The sequence below is a fragment of the Oreochromis aureus genome, linkage group 17, assembly GCF_013358895.1.
Source record: "Oreochromis aureus strain Israel breed Guangdong linkage group 17, ZZ_aureus, whole genome shotgun sequence".
NCBI lineage: Eukaryota > Metazoa > Chordata > Actinopteri > Cichliformes > Cichlidae > Oreochromis > Oreochromis aureus.
The window spans coordinates 4,008,592-4,024,950 of record NC_052958.1 but is presented as its reverse complement, the minus strand read 5'-3'; the positions used below and the strand labels follow the sequence as shown (position 1 = coordinate 4,024,950).

Below are 16,359 nucleotides of genomic sequence, written 5' to 3'. Positions count from 1 at the left end.
CTTACTGACTTTATATTAGAAGCCAAGGTTAGCTCTGAAGGGACGCATAGCAGGGGGAACCTAACCTTATAGGGTGGACAGATGTTTTGCAGTCTTTCCCCCACATTGTAGACACACCCACGGAGTGCCATGGGCGACCAGAAACAACCACTAACAATTCAGTGCGCGTGAGTCTGCGTGTGCTTGCGTGTGAGTCCTGGGGGGCCGTGAGTATCGACCCTCCAAAGCGCACAAGAGATCGCATCTGGAGGAATTTGCGCCCCAGCAGTTTCTACAGCTGCTCTTTACTGTGGAACTTTTATTTCTTCACATGAGAGTTTGGACCGGAGCCGCAGCCTTGTTCGTCGGTAGGGTATGGCTGTGCGCTCCAGGACAGGGTTCTACCGGCAGGAGATCAACAGAACCGTGTGGGAAGTACCGGAGCGGTACCGAGACTTGAAGCAGGTCGGAACGGGAGCATATGGGACTGTGTGGTGAGTTTTGCAAGTTGTAGCTGAAACAAGTATTGATAGAGTTTGATTAAAAAAGAAAAAAATCTGTTGCGTTTGACTGATTGGTCAACAAACTCAACCTATCCTGTGGTGTTATGTAGTTGGACACGTCTGTGAGACTTTAAGCAACGTCTGTGTACAACATATTGTGAAAGGCTAAAACAACTATAAAGTACAGTACGGTCTGAAAAGTTTTGAGCCTCTTTTCATTTCCTTATATTTTGCTTCCAGGGAGCCAGGTTTGCTTGTAATTTTTAAAGTGGTTCTCCGGGGTTTCTCAAAATCTTTCAAAGCTTTTCTTTGGCTCCTTTTTGACCCATTTTCAGTCCAGTCCTTGTACCTGACCATTTTCAGAGGGAGTATTTTCCTTGCTTGCTTGTTTGCTGATTGGTCAGCAAAGCATGAAGAAGACACCGAACCCAAGTGTTGTCTACAGATAACAGTTAGCTTAGCAAATAATCAGTTTTGCACTTTGTTTCTAGCAGCCTGTTGCAAAAACACAACATTTGTTCCTGTTTCTTCAGTTGAATCTATGTGAAATACCAACGGTAACACAGTTGGACAGGCATGAAATGTTACCTTGCACCAACAATGTAATTCCCTTAGCATCATGTGCAGTGTGTTGTTAAAAAAAAGAGTCCTGTCCTTAAGAAACTGAAAAAAAACAAAAAAAAACCAAGCTGACACAGGACCTGAGAGATGCACCTGACTCTTCAGTTGATCCATTTACTGTTTATTGAAGCCTAATTAAAAATGGTCTCAGTGGAAGGGCGGCTGTCAAGGAAGGAGGACGAAGAGAAATTACACCAGAACTGGACTGAAAATCAGTGGAAACGGTTATTGTGGGCTGATGAATACAAATTCAAAATTTCTGATTCAGAGGACAGCACAGAGGTACAACAGCAAGTGTCTACAGCCATCCATAGAACATGCTGGAGGCTCTGTCATGGTTTGAGGCTCCATTTTAGCCAGCGGTGTTGGAGATCCCGTAAAAATGGATGGAGTTATGAACACAGAAAAGTACAATCAGAGTTCGGTCCACCATGCAGTGATCTGGGATCTTCATTTTTCAGCATGATAATGATCACAAACACATTGCCAATTGTATGTGTTTGCATTGGCCTCCCCAAGAGTCCGGACCTCAACATTATCAAAGCAGTGTAGGATCAGTCAGTCAACATCCAAAGAATGTCCGTCCTGAAGACTTCTTAATGAAACTACAAGGAAACTTGCCAACGAGAGATCAGGCTGTGTTAAAGAATGATGGTGGACCTACCAATTATCCACTTTCAAGCTTATTAGAATTATAAATTCTGTTTTTGCATTATATGCTTTATTTCCATGTATGTTTTAACACATGTCTCAATAAATCTCTGTTTCCATTTCCCATTTTTCTAGGAAATTGTAAATAAATGAAAAGTGACTCAAGATTTCTACACAGTACTGCATCTTATGTTGCAATAAAAGCCCAGGTTCTCCCTGGGTAATTTGACTGATCACATTTTATTTTTATTTTTTTAATATTATACACCGTCTAAGCATCAGGTCCTGGTTGTATGTGCTGTTTTGGTCAGTGGTCTCTCCACAGATGGCTGTGTAGGGCCCCTCTTTGCATTGTGTAATGTGACTGAGGGTCAACAAAGAAAACCCACCCCCAACTCTTATTGTTAGGGTCAAGCTAAAGACCCTGAGTTAATTCCTCAGAATGCACTTTGTCTCCAGTCACACTGCAGTCTACATTTTTCCCACTGCAGACACGGTGACTTGTCCTGCTAGGAAAAGCACAGGTTTGCTTAACTGGGAAATACATCCACACACACACTAAAAATGGGGCAGGTGCCTGACTGAAACCAAGAACACAACAAAGAAACACATTTCTGGGGAAAAAAACATGGAAAGATGCAGTTGTTTCTGGGTTTAATTCAGATCATTAAAAAAACGTTTCATTGTGCAATAGGGGTTTGTAACTCCAGTTTAAATTTCAGTCTGACAATAAAACCTGTTCTTGCGTAACACTTTTATGCTCATCAGTTCAGCATGGGACCGCCGGACAGGGACACAGGTAGCCATCAAGAAACTCCACCGGCCTTTCCAGACCAAACTTTTTGCCAAAAGGGCCTACAGAGAGCTGCGACTTCTCAAACACATGAAGCACGAAAACGTAAGATGGGGAACAGCAAATAGGACTCACATTATAGCAGATGTTAAAGTTCATGCTTGAAGGAGAAGAGATTAAATGATTAAATATTATTCAAGTCTGATTTTAATTGAGCTTTTTTTCCTCCTGGCTGGCTCTTGTCAGGTCATTGGGCTGTTGGATGTTTTCACTCCTGAAATCTCACTCGACCGGTTTCGTGACTTGTAAGTTTCTCTCTGCTCTCCTTAACCACTCTTAAAGAATCAGACAGAGCTCATTTGAATTGATCCCATGCCTCTCCGCAGTTATCTGGTGATGCCGTTCATGGGCACAGACCTCGGCAAGCTGATGAAGCTGGAGAGGTTATCGGAGGACAGAGTGCAGTTCCTCGTCTATCAGATGCTGAAAGGACTCAAGGTGAATGAAACCTTCATGAAAGTTCTTGAAACAACAGGAAAGTGTTCCAGTGAGCTGATCTGACACCCCCTCTCTCTGCTTTCTCCACAGTATATCCACTCAGCAGGGATCATTCACAGGGTGGGTGACCTTTGACCTTTCAGACTATGAGCTTTGGGGGTGGCGGGGCTTTTTTCTCTTTTTTTATACTCGGTCCCATTCATCTCGACTCCCACACAGGGAGCTTTGTTATGTGAGTGTGTGCGTTTGTGTCTGATACGCTGACTGTTAGATCGTGTTATTGAAATGTCTATTTTCAAAAGCCTTTCCTTGATTTTTCCCGCCTCTCAGAGAATTGCTTATTAGAGCAGAGAACGTATCAATTACTGCTAAAAATGTGTCCTTTTTTCACCCTTGCTAGCCCTGCTAAAGAAACAAGCCTTCCAATTCCAAATCCTTTGTCCTGCCTCTCTCTGTTCTCTTCTTCTCCCCTCACCACCAACTGCTCACGGCAGATGGCCGCCCCTCCCCAACCCTGGCTCTGCCAGATGTTTCTTCCTGTTTAAAGGGAGTTTTTTCTTCCTACTCTCACCAAGTGCTTTCTCACAGGGGATTATGTAATTTAATCTAATAAATTTTAGGGTATTTATGCGTACAATATAAAGCGCTTTGAGGCAATGTCTGTTATTGTAACAGCAGTCTGGCAGGAAGGAGCGGCTAGCAGGTCCAGCAGGCATGTGGTGTGGAGGTTAGCTGGATAACTCGAGGCCAGTCAGTTAAATCGAACAACAGATCTTTATTTAACGTTAGCAACATAACACCATACAAGCCAGGTCTCCACGGCTCTCCTTTGTCCGTACATACATGTGCAGGGATGGGTAGTCGCGTTACAATGATGAGGTCTCTCTCTGAACGGACTGCTCGGCTGTCATGGCTGCCGCTGCACTCACACACACACTAGGAGTCTCCCCAACTACTACAATAGCAGGACAACACCCCCTAGCGGTGCTGTATCACAATAATAAGGGTTGTTACATTATACATTTGCAGAATGTAAATAAAATTGAGTTGAATTCCTACTTTTAACAACTAATGTTAAAACTGAATCACATACTGTCTGTATCTCTTAGTCTCGTTTGTCTTAACATTTCTTTTTACCACAGGATCTTAAACCTGGAAATTTAGCCATTAACCCAGACTGTGAGTTAAAGGTAATGCCGAATAACATGAAGATGTATCGATGTGAAGTCTCTAGACGTAGTCACGTTCTGTGTTAAAGTTCAGTTATTTCCTCCACTTCAGATTCTTGATTTTGGCCTGGCGAGGCAGGCTGATTCTGAAATGACCGGCTATGTGGTGACACGGTGGTACAGAGCACCAGAGGTTATCCTCAACTGGATGCACTACACGCAAACTGGTACAGCTATCTTTCTTATAGGGATGGGGGTAAAAATCAGGGGGATATATTTCTTTCTTAATCCAAAATTGCAGATAAAGATGCTTTGCTTTGGGTTGCAGTGGATATCTGGTCGGCAGGTTGCATAATGGCAGAGATGCTGCTGGGAAAGCCGCTGTTCAAAGGGAACGACCGTATCCTTCACTGTGTTAGTCTGGCGTGTAACCCTTGCCATCTTTTATATGTAGTCTGTTTAAGACTAACCACCTGAATCCTTCACTTCACAGCAAAATTAAGACTAATTCGCCCTTTTCCTATTTTTACTGTCTCGTCATGTTGATCCCATTGTAGTTGCAAGTTGAAAAGAAAGCTCATAATTAAATATCAAAAATCAATGAAACACACCCTTCTTAACCATATTTCACTGTCAGACCTGGACCAGCTGAGGGAAATCATGAAGATTACAGGAACCCCATCTCCTGACTTTATTGTGAAACTACAAAGTCAAGATGTAAGTAATAACCCGGGGTTACGGTTCCCTTTGAGTATGAAACACTGGCTGTAAAGTTGAAAAAGGGGGGGGCTGTAAAAGATGCAATTTGCTCTCTCAGACCTCAAAGGGAAAAGCAGCTGTGGTCAGTCTGGTTTCATAGTTGCTATAATGCATTCCAATACAAAGTTGGTCACAGCGTTTTCACAGTTCTAATCACAAAACGACGCACAGAAATTTATCAAAGCCATTCCTTTTTTCTCACTGTATGTTTGAAACACATTTTTTAGATTAAAAGCACAGGAGTAGCTGTGTTTTGGACTTTCTCAGCACTGGGAGTCGAGTGCAGTGCATCTTCCTTACCTATTTTCTTAGTTTCTTTACTACTTTTCGCCAAACTGGTGCACCCTTCTTATTCTTATATTCCATATGAGTAGCATGAGTCTCATGATTGGCTGCCCCTTGCAAATAGAAGGTTTGAGCAGGAATGGGTGGGGCTTGTTGTAATGACAATTGTAGACATATGTGCTGTCACTGATTTAATATTTCGAAGTATCAACCAGTAGCACCTTCTTCCTCTTCCTCTGCAAACAGGCCAGAAACTACATCAGAAGCTTACCAAAAGTGCCAAAAAAGGATTTGCACTCAATTTTCTCCAAAGCTAGCTCAAATGGTACGTTATCACACATCATCCATAAATTACACTAAGCTACTATCATCCAGAATATGACATGTCTCTGCATTACAGCTGTATGTGTCCTGGAAAAGATGCTGCTTCTGGACCCTGACCAGAGGCTGAGCGCCTCTGAGGCGCTCGACCTCCCTTTCTTCAGTGAGTTCAGAGATACAGAGGAGGAGACTGAGGCGCTGCCATACGATCAGACCCTAGACAACACAGATCTGCCGCTGGACCTGTGGAAACGTAATAAAAGAAATACTGGAGTTGTTCACAAATATTCTGTAACGTGAATTAATCGAATTTAAAGTCATGTTATCTTAGCTCTAAAGACCTCATAAAACCATATCGCCCCAACATCACACTCTCAGACTGCTGGCGTACTTGTGGTATTTAAAAGTAGAATGGGAGGTAGAACTGTCACGACAGATGGCCCCGCCCCTCCCTGAGACTGGTTCTGCCAGAGGTTTCTTCCTGTTAAAAGGGAATTTTTCTTTCCCACTGTCACCAAGTGCCTTCTCACAGGGCTCATCCGATTGTTGGGGTTTTCTCTGTATAATTGTAGGGTCTTTACAACATAAAGCGCCTTGAGATGACTGTTGTTGTTATTTTACATTATATAAAGTAAAATTGAAATTAATCGAGTTGCAAAAAACCTATTACTCAGCTGTTAATGTTTTGGCACAGACCTTTACTGTTTTGGTCCTTTTTCCCAAATTCTCCTGTTTTTGTTCTTATCTGCAGCCAGCAGTTGTTTCTCAGGTTAAAAAAAAAAAATCTAAGAAAGGCTCTAATGCTTCCTGATTAACACCAAACAACCAAAGTGGGGCATTTAACTGCTGAAGAACCAGATTTTTCCTTTAGATAACCCCAAACATTCAGTAAAGATGTATAGATAATATGTAAAAATTGGTTTAGTACTATGACAATGTGAACGACAGTAAAAAAAAAAAAAAAACAGACTAGAAAATGAACTCGTTCCATGAAGTTGCAGTACCTTTTGTAGGCCAGAAGAGGTCAGTGTAAGCTAATCTTACTTGATGCAGATTTCAAATCTAATAATACACAGAAGCTGCCTTGATTCGTAACATAATAAGCAAGGGGGGCAGTGTTTTAGTTGTTGAACTTGAGTTTAGCATTGCTGTTAATAACAGTTTCCTCTTTTGTGTTGTGCAGGTCACACTTTCACAGAAATACTGACCTTCAGGCCACCCAAGGACTCGAAGGAAACGTCACTTTAAGAGCACACACACACATATTCTTACAAATAAAATTGCACCTACACCCAGAAATATTCTTTTCCTTTGACATGTAGTATTTGTGTAGAAAGATTGAATGTTATTAGTTTGTCAAATTGTTACTTTCAATAAATGTGGTATATTCAGTTGTTTTAAGTTGTGTTAAGTTGTTGTGTTGTAGTTTATGTGCATGTGTTTGATTAGTTTGAGATATATAAAGTGCTTTGAATTGTCAATAAGACTAGAAAACTGCTATAGAAATGCCTTTCTATTTAAATGTTTGCTGTTCGAGTGGTCAGACCTGTGACATTTCCTTTTTGGGCTACTCTCTACAACTATCACCACCCTAGATTCAAAGCACTCCTTTTATCTGGCTCTGAGCCTGTAGCCCAAAGATGGGAGTACTGCTGCACTGTAATCCTCCACTCTTTAAACTCAGCTTCTGGAAAACTGACCCAAGGTGCACAAACTCATCCATCTAAATCGGTTATATGTAGCTGATGAACTTCTGAAACCTTTGTGTAGCCACTATGAGTCGCAGTGTGCTACGAAACAAAAGCAATGGATTGCTCGGTGACGAAGAAGGGTGATTTCTTTTCAGCTCTTACTGATATGAGCTGTGTGCTTAGTCATGTTGACTGGCTGCCTGACTGCTCTGTGTCAGTGGACTGTTTCCCGGAGATACACTTCAGCTTCGTATAGTAAAATGGATAATACCTACACATCCAAACCAAACGGAGAAAACACAAATGTCATCAGAATTTCGGTGTTTCTGTTTCTGGCAGGTAACACAATCCTTTGATGAACTCAAATGTAGCTGTGATAGAAAAGTTACCGTGGCACACTTTACAAAGACTAACGCGTTTCTATTGACAGTTAACCTTTTCCGCTTTTTCAGTTTTGTTGCTGTTTTTCCAAATTCTTACGTTTAACATTCTACATTTATCTACAAAAGCATGATACATAGAAAAAGTAAATTGAATCAAGTTATACTTTTTTGACATTATGAGCACTATTATTTATGATTCTTAAAATAAATTTTGCTATCTTATATTTTTTGGGATAACTTTAAGCTCAACAGCTGCCAAGTTAGTAGTGGGTAACTTATGGATCCATGTGAAGAATATTCATAAAAACAATTTGAAGGCTGTGCAATTTATGTGAGCCTCCCAACTAAAATAGTTACTGCTAACATCTAGTTATCAGCCTGTGTAAGCATATGCATCAGTAATCCAAGGAGCTTGGCAAGAAAAGCGGCTGGACTTCTTTATGGTGAGGTGAAATGAAGTCCAGTTGTTTTTCTTTCCAAGCTCCTTGGATTAGCATGACCTGGATGACTGAGAACCTACACAGACATATGCATAGGTCTATGGCCATGATTAACAACATAATACTAACACGGTGTAATTATAAACACAAGTACAGAGGAAGTGTAAAGTCAGCACAGGGCCTGCAGTAATGCTACACTTTGCTAACGTTAGATGATTCTTCACATACCTGTTAGCTTAAAATAAGCAGCAAGTAGAGTTGATTAATAAAAACAATCCCAAATAAAAAACTTGTTAACAATCTGTTCCTTACAGACCTTGTATGACCGAAAAACCCCCAAAATAGCTGAACCTTTGTTTAGGCCTAGATTTTCTTGTAAACTTAAAAGCTTACATGTTTTATTTAGTATGCTTTACTGGTTCTTAGGCTTTCACCCAGTACTGTCTTCAGATGGAAAGCCCTCTCAACTGGCTGACAGTGGTAAGTGATTTTACATTTAATTCAATACAAGTCTTATGCTAATGCTGTTCTAGGTATCATCATAAACAATATATAATAAATGAACTGTAACTGTAAAGAAATTTGAACATTATGTGCAAGAAAGTATTAATTTTTGTGATATTTTCTGAAGGCTTGAAACCAGTCATTATTGGCCCAAACTATGTGACGGTGGGTGTGCCAAGCAGCATTGAGTGTGGTTCCAGTTGTGGGCCATGTACCTACTCCATGTCTCTGGATGGACAGAGCGCCGTGGGTCAAAGCAACATGCTAGCCTTTACTATTAATAGTTGGGTACCTTCTTTAACAGTGACATGTACAGTCTCAGACGACAAGGGGCTGAGTGCTACGGCAACAAAGAACATCCAGGTGTTAGGTATGAGCTTGTTAGATCTTTTGCAAAACTAGGAGCAGTTCACTGAGTTATTGTCAGGTGAAAAATTACGTACACTAGCCCATACTGGTTCCACTAATGACAAATATATTTTTTTTCTATCATAGCTGGACCTACCAATGTTTCCATTTCAGGCCCCAGTTTGATGAATCCCACAGTGAGCCATACCTATAATTGCTACGCGTACTGTCACCCATCCTGCTACTACAGCTGGAGGACAGATAAAGGCCCATGGATACGTGGTCAAGGAAATGTTGTTTCTATCACTCCTCGGGAGATGGACACCTCCAAAACGGTCACCTGCAAAGCCACCAATAACGTGTCTGGGCTGTTTGCCACTGCTACTCAAAACATAGCTGTGACATGTAAGTCAAGATTTGGAGACAAAGATGCAAAACTGGGAGCAAATACCTTTACACAAAGATTATTTTACTAATAAAAGAGGGATATGGTCATAGCTACTTCTTAAGTTCCAGTAATTTTTTTAACAGAAGAAATCTGGAAGTTGAATATTTAAAGAAGATTGTCACAGATGGTTAGCCTGGCCAAGCAGAACTGCAAGCCTTTCATTCGCTAACTCTAAAGTTTATAGGTTTAGATGTTTTGTACCATATTTAGTCTTCTACAAAAACAGAAGTGTCAAAGGGACTTGTTTTATGTAGTGATGCACCAATTCATTTTTTCTAAGAACCATAACTGACAGTATAGACAAAAATCATCTTTTCTTCAATGCAAAACTATTAGGTTCATAATAAAGATGTTTGCCAATTTACCCCAAACTGTTAGCACACTTAAACAACTTCAAACAAAATCACCTACTACTGGAAAGAGCTACAAATGATGAAAACATGTTTTTCAAATATTAAAATAGTTGTTGTACATCCCATTTTACCTTACATATTCAACCATACCAAACAAAAGCAAGAGATTTGTGTTACAAAAGTTGCACTGATCCTCTTCATTCATCTCACAACTGCTTCGGTCCTTGTCTTTTACCAACCCTGCTGGCTGTGGCTGGCTCTCACCCATAGGTAGCTTTAATTTTAGCCACGTTTCCTTTGTTAGCATCTTTAAAATGTTTAAGTGTGTTATCAGGTTTGTTTCCTCCACAGTTTACTTTAGTGAACTTTGCGTTTTCACTCTCTTTCATGCTAACGTAGTGCGTTGCTGAGTTGCGGACTGCTTTGTAATCGGTCATACATGAAGCTGACCAGTCACCAGTCTGGGCTCAGAATACTGGACGTCGACCGATTCAGTCAGTGTATTTCTAGTTTTATGATGTCGTTTTTAAAGCCTGGGCATTAACGGATTTTGTGGTCAATACTTCTGCAGAGATATAATTTAATTATCAGTATGGCTGTAGCGCTAGATGGTTAGCTAGCACCTGGAGTTAACCTTAATGTAACTTTTTTAAACACATATAACAGCTTAAAAGGGTAAAGCTTGATGTAGAGAAGTAAAAGAAAAATTTTTCTATCTTTATTCTATCTAGTAAATTTGTATCTCAGAATTATAAATGGCTAACAATAACCCTAGCTGTGTCCCAAAACGTAGGCTGCATCCCCCGGAGGCCGCATTTGAAGACCGATTACGTCACAGCCAGGCGACGAAGGCTGTCCCAATTCGTCGACTCCTTCAAATGGAGCCGACAAATGCCTCCTTCATTTCCCCGAATTTGAAGGATGGGTAGGGTGTGTCCTTCATGGCCCACCATATCCCAGAATTCATAGCGCGGCCCAGCCAGTTCCAGTTTCCAACAATGGCGGCAGCTACTAAGTTTTAATATTACTCTTATTAATCTTTCTGGGTCACAAAATAAACTTTTAACATATTTTCAGGCGAGAAAGTAGCTGTGTAAACTTCTAATATCTGCTTGGTTTATCAAGACATCGCATATTTGCAAAAGTGCTCCGATGTTTTCGGATATGTCAGTTACCCACCTGCTCGATAGCTAGCCGGGGGGTTCAATGGTCACTCGAGCCGGCGAGAGCAGCGGACTCCTGGCTTCATTGTTTTCAGATCCCCGCGGTCTTTCGCTACTCAGGTTAAACATGATATATAAGTCACTCGGATAACTTAAAAATGTTATTGTTTGGCTTTTTTCTGTGTTTTATTTGTTCCAGAGTAAATTGGTTTGGCTGAGATCAAAGTTATTAGATTAGATTAGATTAAATTAAACTTTATTAATCCATCAGGTGGGTTCCTCTGGGATTTTCACACAGCTGAATAAACGTCAAACAGAAAACTGATTAAACAGAAGTGTGAGATGGTCGAGAATTTACGCCAGCGTCCGGTTATATTTAGATAGCAAGGAGCAGATGGCTGAGTTTATTTAACTCCACCGAGACAGCGGTGACGCAAATCTGAAGGCTAGACCGTCCCATTTCACAGCCTCGCACTTCCAGCCTTGTCGGTCTTTGAAGGACCCGGCCCACGTAGACTGTGAAGGCCGGGTCCTCCCAAGGATGCGGAGTAGGTTTTGGGACACAGCTACAGTATAGCTAGCTACTAGCTACCTTCCTAACCTAAGAAACAGAAGTGATAAGCGAATGTTTGCTGTCATGACAAAGGTTTGTTGGTAGTGTGTTTAAAAGAGATATTGACGAGGTAATTGTATATTAACTTTGTACGACAATGTTTTTCACAAACCATGAAGAAACAACTAGACTCAGCCCCATCATTTGTCTGCTATCATCTTTACTCTGGTACATGTGGCGTAAACAGTGTAGATAATTGATGAATTGATTTATCGTCACTATCTTTCTTTCAGTTGGACCATCAAAGGTTCAGATTGAAGGCCCAGACGTTGTAGAAATTGCGGAAACGTATAAATACGTGTGTACTGCTGAATGTCACCCGTCTTGTCGCTTCCTGTCGTCTGTGGACAGTCAGACCGTGAGGGGCAATGTGATCGAGATGACAGTGGATCATCCGCTTAAATCGGTGACTCTCAAGTGTGAAGCACAAAATACTGCCTCAAGGAAGACAGTTACAGCCCTAAAAACTGTACGGATGAAAGGTAGACAGGCTGAAAACCATGGTTTGATGTAAAGCTTACAGGATATTAACTGTTTTTACTGATACTTGACTCAGATCTTTGCTTTCTGCTTGTGTTCAGTGATAGACCGCAGTCTGTCCACTCGCCCTGAAGAAACTTCAGCCCTGCTGCTCCTGGCCTTCGGCATTTCTGCTGCCTTCACACTGTGATTGAGTATGGAACAGGTGAGGCTCTTCATGTTGCACGGGAGACGATCAGTTTATTATCATTATTAAATATTACACAAATAGTTTTTGGCTGTAGTAGTAGCATGTTTATTATTATGTTTGAGTATTATTATTATATAGTATTTATTATTTGGTAGCATCAGTATAGTGTCAATAAAAATATTTTATTTCTTATTTTCATCAGATAAATAATTTCTCTTCTTGTCTCCGTGTTTTTTTCTGTCAGATCTTTTTTAGGCACTGAGGATCAGTTTTGTGAAGAAATGGCGCTGAATTGCTGACTCACCTGTAGTCTAGTGCACGTTGATTTTATGCATTTGCCTCACATGTTGATAATAGGCGGATCCCTGTTTGTACTTGATAAATGAACTTGAAAGGTTGTCAATATCAAAGTATGCGAAGGGAGTGTGCGGACAAAGCTGACATTCTTCTGCACTGATACAATTTAAATGTGTACAAAGAACACATTCTTCTTCTGACATGTACAAAATTATCATCTCTATTAATAAAAACGGACCTACTCTGGAACTCCATGACAAATATACTAATGCCGGCTTTACTAGTCGTTTTTTTTAATGGTTTGGGTCAAACTAGAGGCAAACACTTATATCTTTATAATCAGTGCTAAAATAAATCATAAATAATCACTATTAATCCGTGTGTGGTGTTATCAGCTTTACTACAGGAGCTGAAGCTTCTGAAAAGGTAGAAGTATTTCTAGATCTAGACAAGCTGTTTAAATCATAAAGACGTAAAATATATTTATATAAAGCGCCTTGAGGCGACTGTTGTTGTGATTTGGCGCTATATAAATAAAATTGAACTGAATTGAAAAATTGAATATTGTTCAGTTACAAAAGTTGTACCTGGGAAATTTTTGCTATGTCACCCAATCAAACCATCAACAAAAGAGAAAAAGCTGGTGAAGTCACACATACTTCAGTCATCTCAGTTTCCTACTAAATCAGTAAATAAGAAAAATTAATTTAATGAGAAAAAAACTTTTTTTAGTGTTACATTTTTAAAGGTGATGGGTGGCAGCTGTGTTTCACTTGGCCTTAGCAAGATTTAAAGCCAGGAGAAAATATGAAAAAGTTCAAATTTCTATTATTCATGTATTTTTAATATTATGCAGCGTGTTTACAGGTTTGTCACACTTGAGATTAAATGAGGCTGTTTGTGATGTGAACTGAAATGACTTTCACGCCCCTGCTTTATCAGAAGAAAGAATGAGTAACCAGCGCAGCCACAGTTTCCTGTTGATAAGAATCTGCACTTAATGAGCAGTCAAGTGTTAATTAATTTCACAATGTTTGCAGTCTCAGGAAAAATGTCATATGTTTCATAAATCTTATCACATTTAGAACTTTATTTGTGGTTACCTATGGACTAATCTGTTAAATGTTTCCCACACTTGTGCATTTAAAGGCTGTAATCTCATGTCACAAAGAGCACTGACAGTTAAGACTGAGCTGCTAAAGACGCAACAAACTTTTCATTTTGGTTTTATAAAAAGAAATTTTGAAAACACCAAACAACACCTCCACACTGACACTGTAAATCATCGCAGGAAGATGACCTGCACGAATTTGCTCTAACTGCAATAATTAGCAGATTAAGTATTTATTAATTCTATTTCTTTTTCTGCATAAATTCAAACCTCTTCTCAGTAAAACTGTTGTGAATTATTTTGCTGAAGATGTGATGAATTTTAAGTGTCCTAATACACATTATAAAAAAGTGTAATATTAATGTCAAATGATTCAGCTCTGTATTAGGTCTCATTACTTTTAAGATGTGCAGCTATTTCCTCATAAGCAGTAAAAAAGAAAAAGACTAGATAAAAACAGAAATGTGACTTAAATTTGAAACAAACATTAAAACTGTGATTTCCAATTAGCCCAACTATATATACATGGTTATACAAACAGAACTTTCTGTTTCAGATGTGTGGCCTGTGGTTATAAGCATCCAAGAGCGTCGGAAATGCCACCGTGCCGGTGGTTAGCAGTGTTGCCTTACAGCAAGAAGGTCCTGAGTTCAATTTCACCATCAGGCCGGGGTCTTTCTGTGTAGAGTTTGCATGTTCTCCCTGTGTTTGAGTGGTTTCTCTCTCGGTACTCTGGCTTCCTCCCACAGTCCAAAGACGTGCCGTTACTGGGGATAGGTTAATTTAACTCTAAATTGCTCATAAATGTGAATATGAGTGAGAATAGTTGTCTGTCTCTATGTGTTTGCCTGGTGACAGACTGGCGACCTGTCCAGGGTGTACCCTGCCTCTCGCCCTAACACAGCTGGGATAGGCTCCAGCGCCCCCAGCAACCCTGAAAAGGATACGTGGAAGAGAATGGACAGATGGAAAAAAATTGTGACTATGAGACAAATGGATACTGTAAGTGTGCAGTCTCATTTTAATCTAATTGAAGATCATTTTCAAGAGGAACTAGAGCCTTAAAGAAACAAAAAGGAAAATCTAAAATAAAGTGTGAAATACAGAAAAATAAATAAATAATTCTAGGAAAGAAAGCTAGACTAACCATTGTGTGTTTGGGATAATAATTTTGAAGTTTATAAAAATCCTGGCAACTTGAATTACAACATATCTGTGATTAACTAGGTTAACTATAAAATTTTAGCTTCAATGGCAAATGTTTCTACCTTGGGCACATAATACATTTATTTATAGGCGCCTTTAAGACCCTCAAGGTCACCTTACAATAACACAAAAACAATAGCAGCAATAAAATACAATAAACATGGCAAAATAAGATTTAGACATAAGGTAAAAAACAAAAACACAAGCATGAAAGTATAAACGCGAGTATAAAAGCTGAGCAAGGTAAAAATGAACTAAGATCAGGTGTATGCAATTCTGAATAGATGGGTTTTGAGACGTGATTTAAAAGTGGAGAGAGACTTTGTGGTCCGGAGATCTGGTGGAAGTGAATTCCAAAGTCTCGGGGCAGAACAACTGAAGGCTCTGAGTCCCACTGCAGTCAGGCAAACAGGTGGAACAGACAGAAGGGAAGCTGAAGAAGAGCGGAGTGTACGATGGGGTGAGTATGTATGGAGAAGATCGGATAAATATGGAGGAGCGAGGTTATGAAGCACTTTGAAAGTGAGAAGCAGGATCTTGAAATTGACACGGAGGTGAACTGGAAGCCAATGGAGCTGTTTAAGAACAGGTGTTATATGTTCAATGGATCTAGTTCTGGAAATAATACGAGCAGCTGTATTTTGAACTAACTGCAATTTATGGAGGGATGTATGAGGTAGACCACAGAGAAGAGAATTACAGTAATCTAAATGAGATGTGACAAGAGCATTGATAAGTATGGCGGTACTGTTTGGAGTGAGTGAGGGACGAAGGCGGTTAATAGATGAAAGTAGATGAAAGTAGGAAGACCGAGTGATATTATTTATATGTGCTGTGAAGGACACAGTGCTGTCGAGGATGACACCAAGACTCTTAACCTGAGGGGAGGGTGTGACAACAGTAGACTTGTAGTCAAGACCGCCTAAACCAAGACCAAGACAATACCAAGACCAGAGGGTATCGAGACCAAGACAGACCGAGTAAAGACCAAGACAAAGTCGAGACGAGACCAAGACCGAGACAGAGACAAAAAAAGCCTTTAAACTGCAGCCAGATGCTGCTTCGTTTACGGGTGTCAGGCATATTTATGTGTTTTGCATACTTATGTGCGATGCACTCGCACAGCCCTCACCGCTGTCTACTGTCTGACTCACTTACTGAGAGGACAGACGCACGCTCCATTTGACTGTCGCGTCTCTCACCCTCTCTGTTTTTCACATAATGATATTATCCTATATCCTAACATGTGATTGGCCACAATATGGAGGGATTGGAGCATAGCTGAGCCACTGTGTGAGAGCTGAGCAGCAAAAGGAAATTAAGTGAGGAGCTGGCTCTCGCTCAATGCGAGTCGACTCTTCTGATTCACTACAAAGCACTCTCTAAGCTCGGCTCTTAGAGCTGATGCTTTTGCACATGACACATTATCGAACGTTACGTCATGTGTCATGGATACTGTTGACTCCAAATCTCCCGACCACTATGTCGATCTGAGACCGAGACAGCGAGACCAAGACAAGACCGAGGGATCCCAGACCAAGACAAGACCAAGA

The 16,359-nt window shown here is 40.4% G+C and overlaps 2 protein-coding genes across 2 annotated transcripts; both read left to right on the top strand.

The window, feature by feature from the left end:
* The first annotated feature begins 110 nt into the window (after positions 1-110).
* Positions 111-6,970, top strand: mapk12b (mitogen-activated protein kinase 12b). Its single transcript, XM_031743479.2, has 12 exons — positions 111-473; positions 2,523-2,652; positions 2,794-2,852; positions 2,934-3,045; positions 3,136-3,165; positions 4,188-4,235; positions 4,327-4,441; positions 4,543-4,614; positions 4,852-4,931; positions 5,505-5,583; positions 5,659-5,832; positions 6,763-6,970. Exons 1-12 carry the CDS (start codon positions 355-357, stop codon positions 6,825-6,827), a joined length of 1,083 nt encoding a protein of 360 aa, XP_031599339.1. The 5' UTR covers positions 111-354; the 3' UTR covers positions 6,828-6,970.
* Positions 6,971-7,196: 226 nt separating this feature from the next.
* Positions 7,197-13,325, top strand: LOC116323204. The gene is made up of 7 exons (XM_031743481.2): positions 7,197-7,609; positions 8,520-8,573; positions 8,725-8,967; positions 9,093-9,350; positions 11,756-12,004; positions 12,104-12,207; positions 12,437-13,325. The coding sequence occupies exons 1-6, from the start codon at positions 7,456-7,458 to the stop codon at positions 12,190-12,192; spliced, it is 1,047 nt and encodes a 348-aa protein (XP_031599341.1). The 5' UTR covers positions 7,197-7,455; the 3' UTR covers positions 12,193-12,207; positions 12,437-13,325.
* The last annotated feature ends 3,034 nt before the right edge of the window (positions 13,326-16,359 follow it).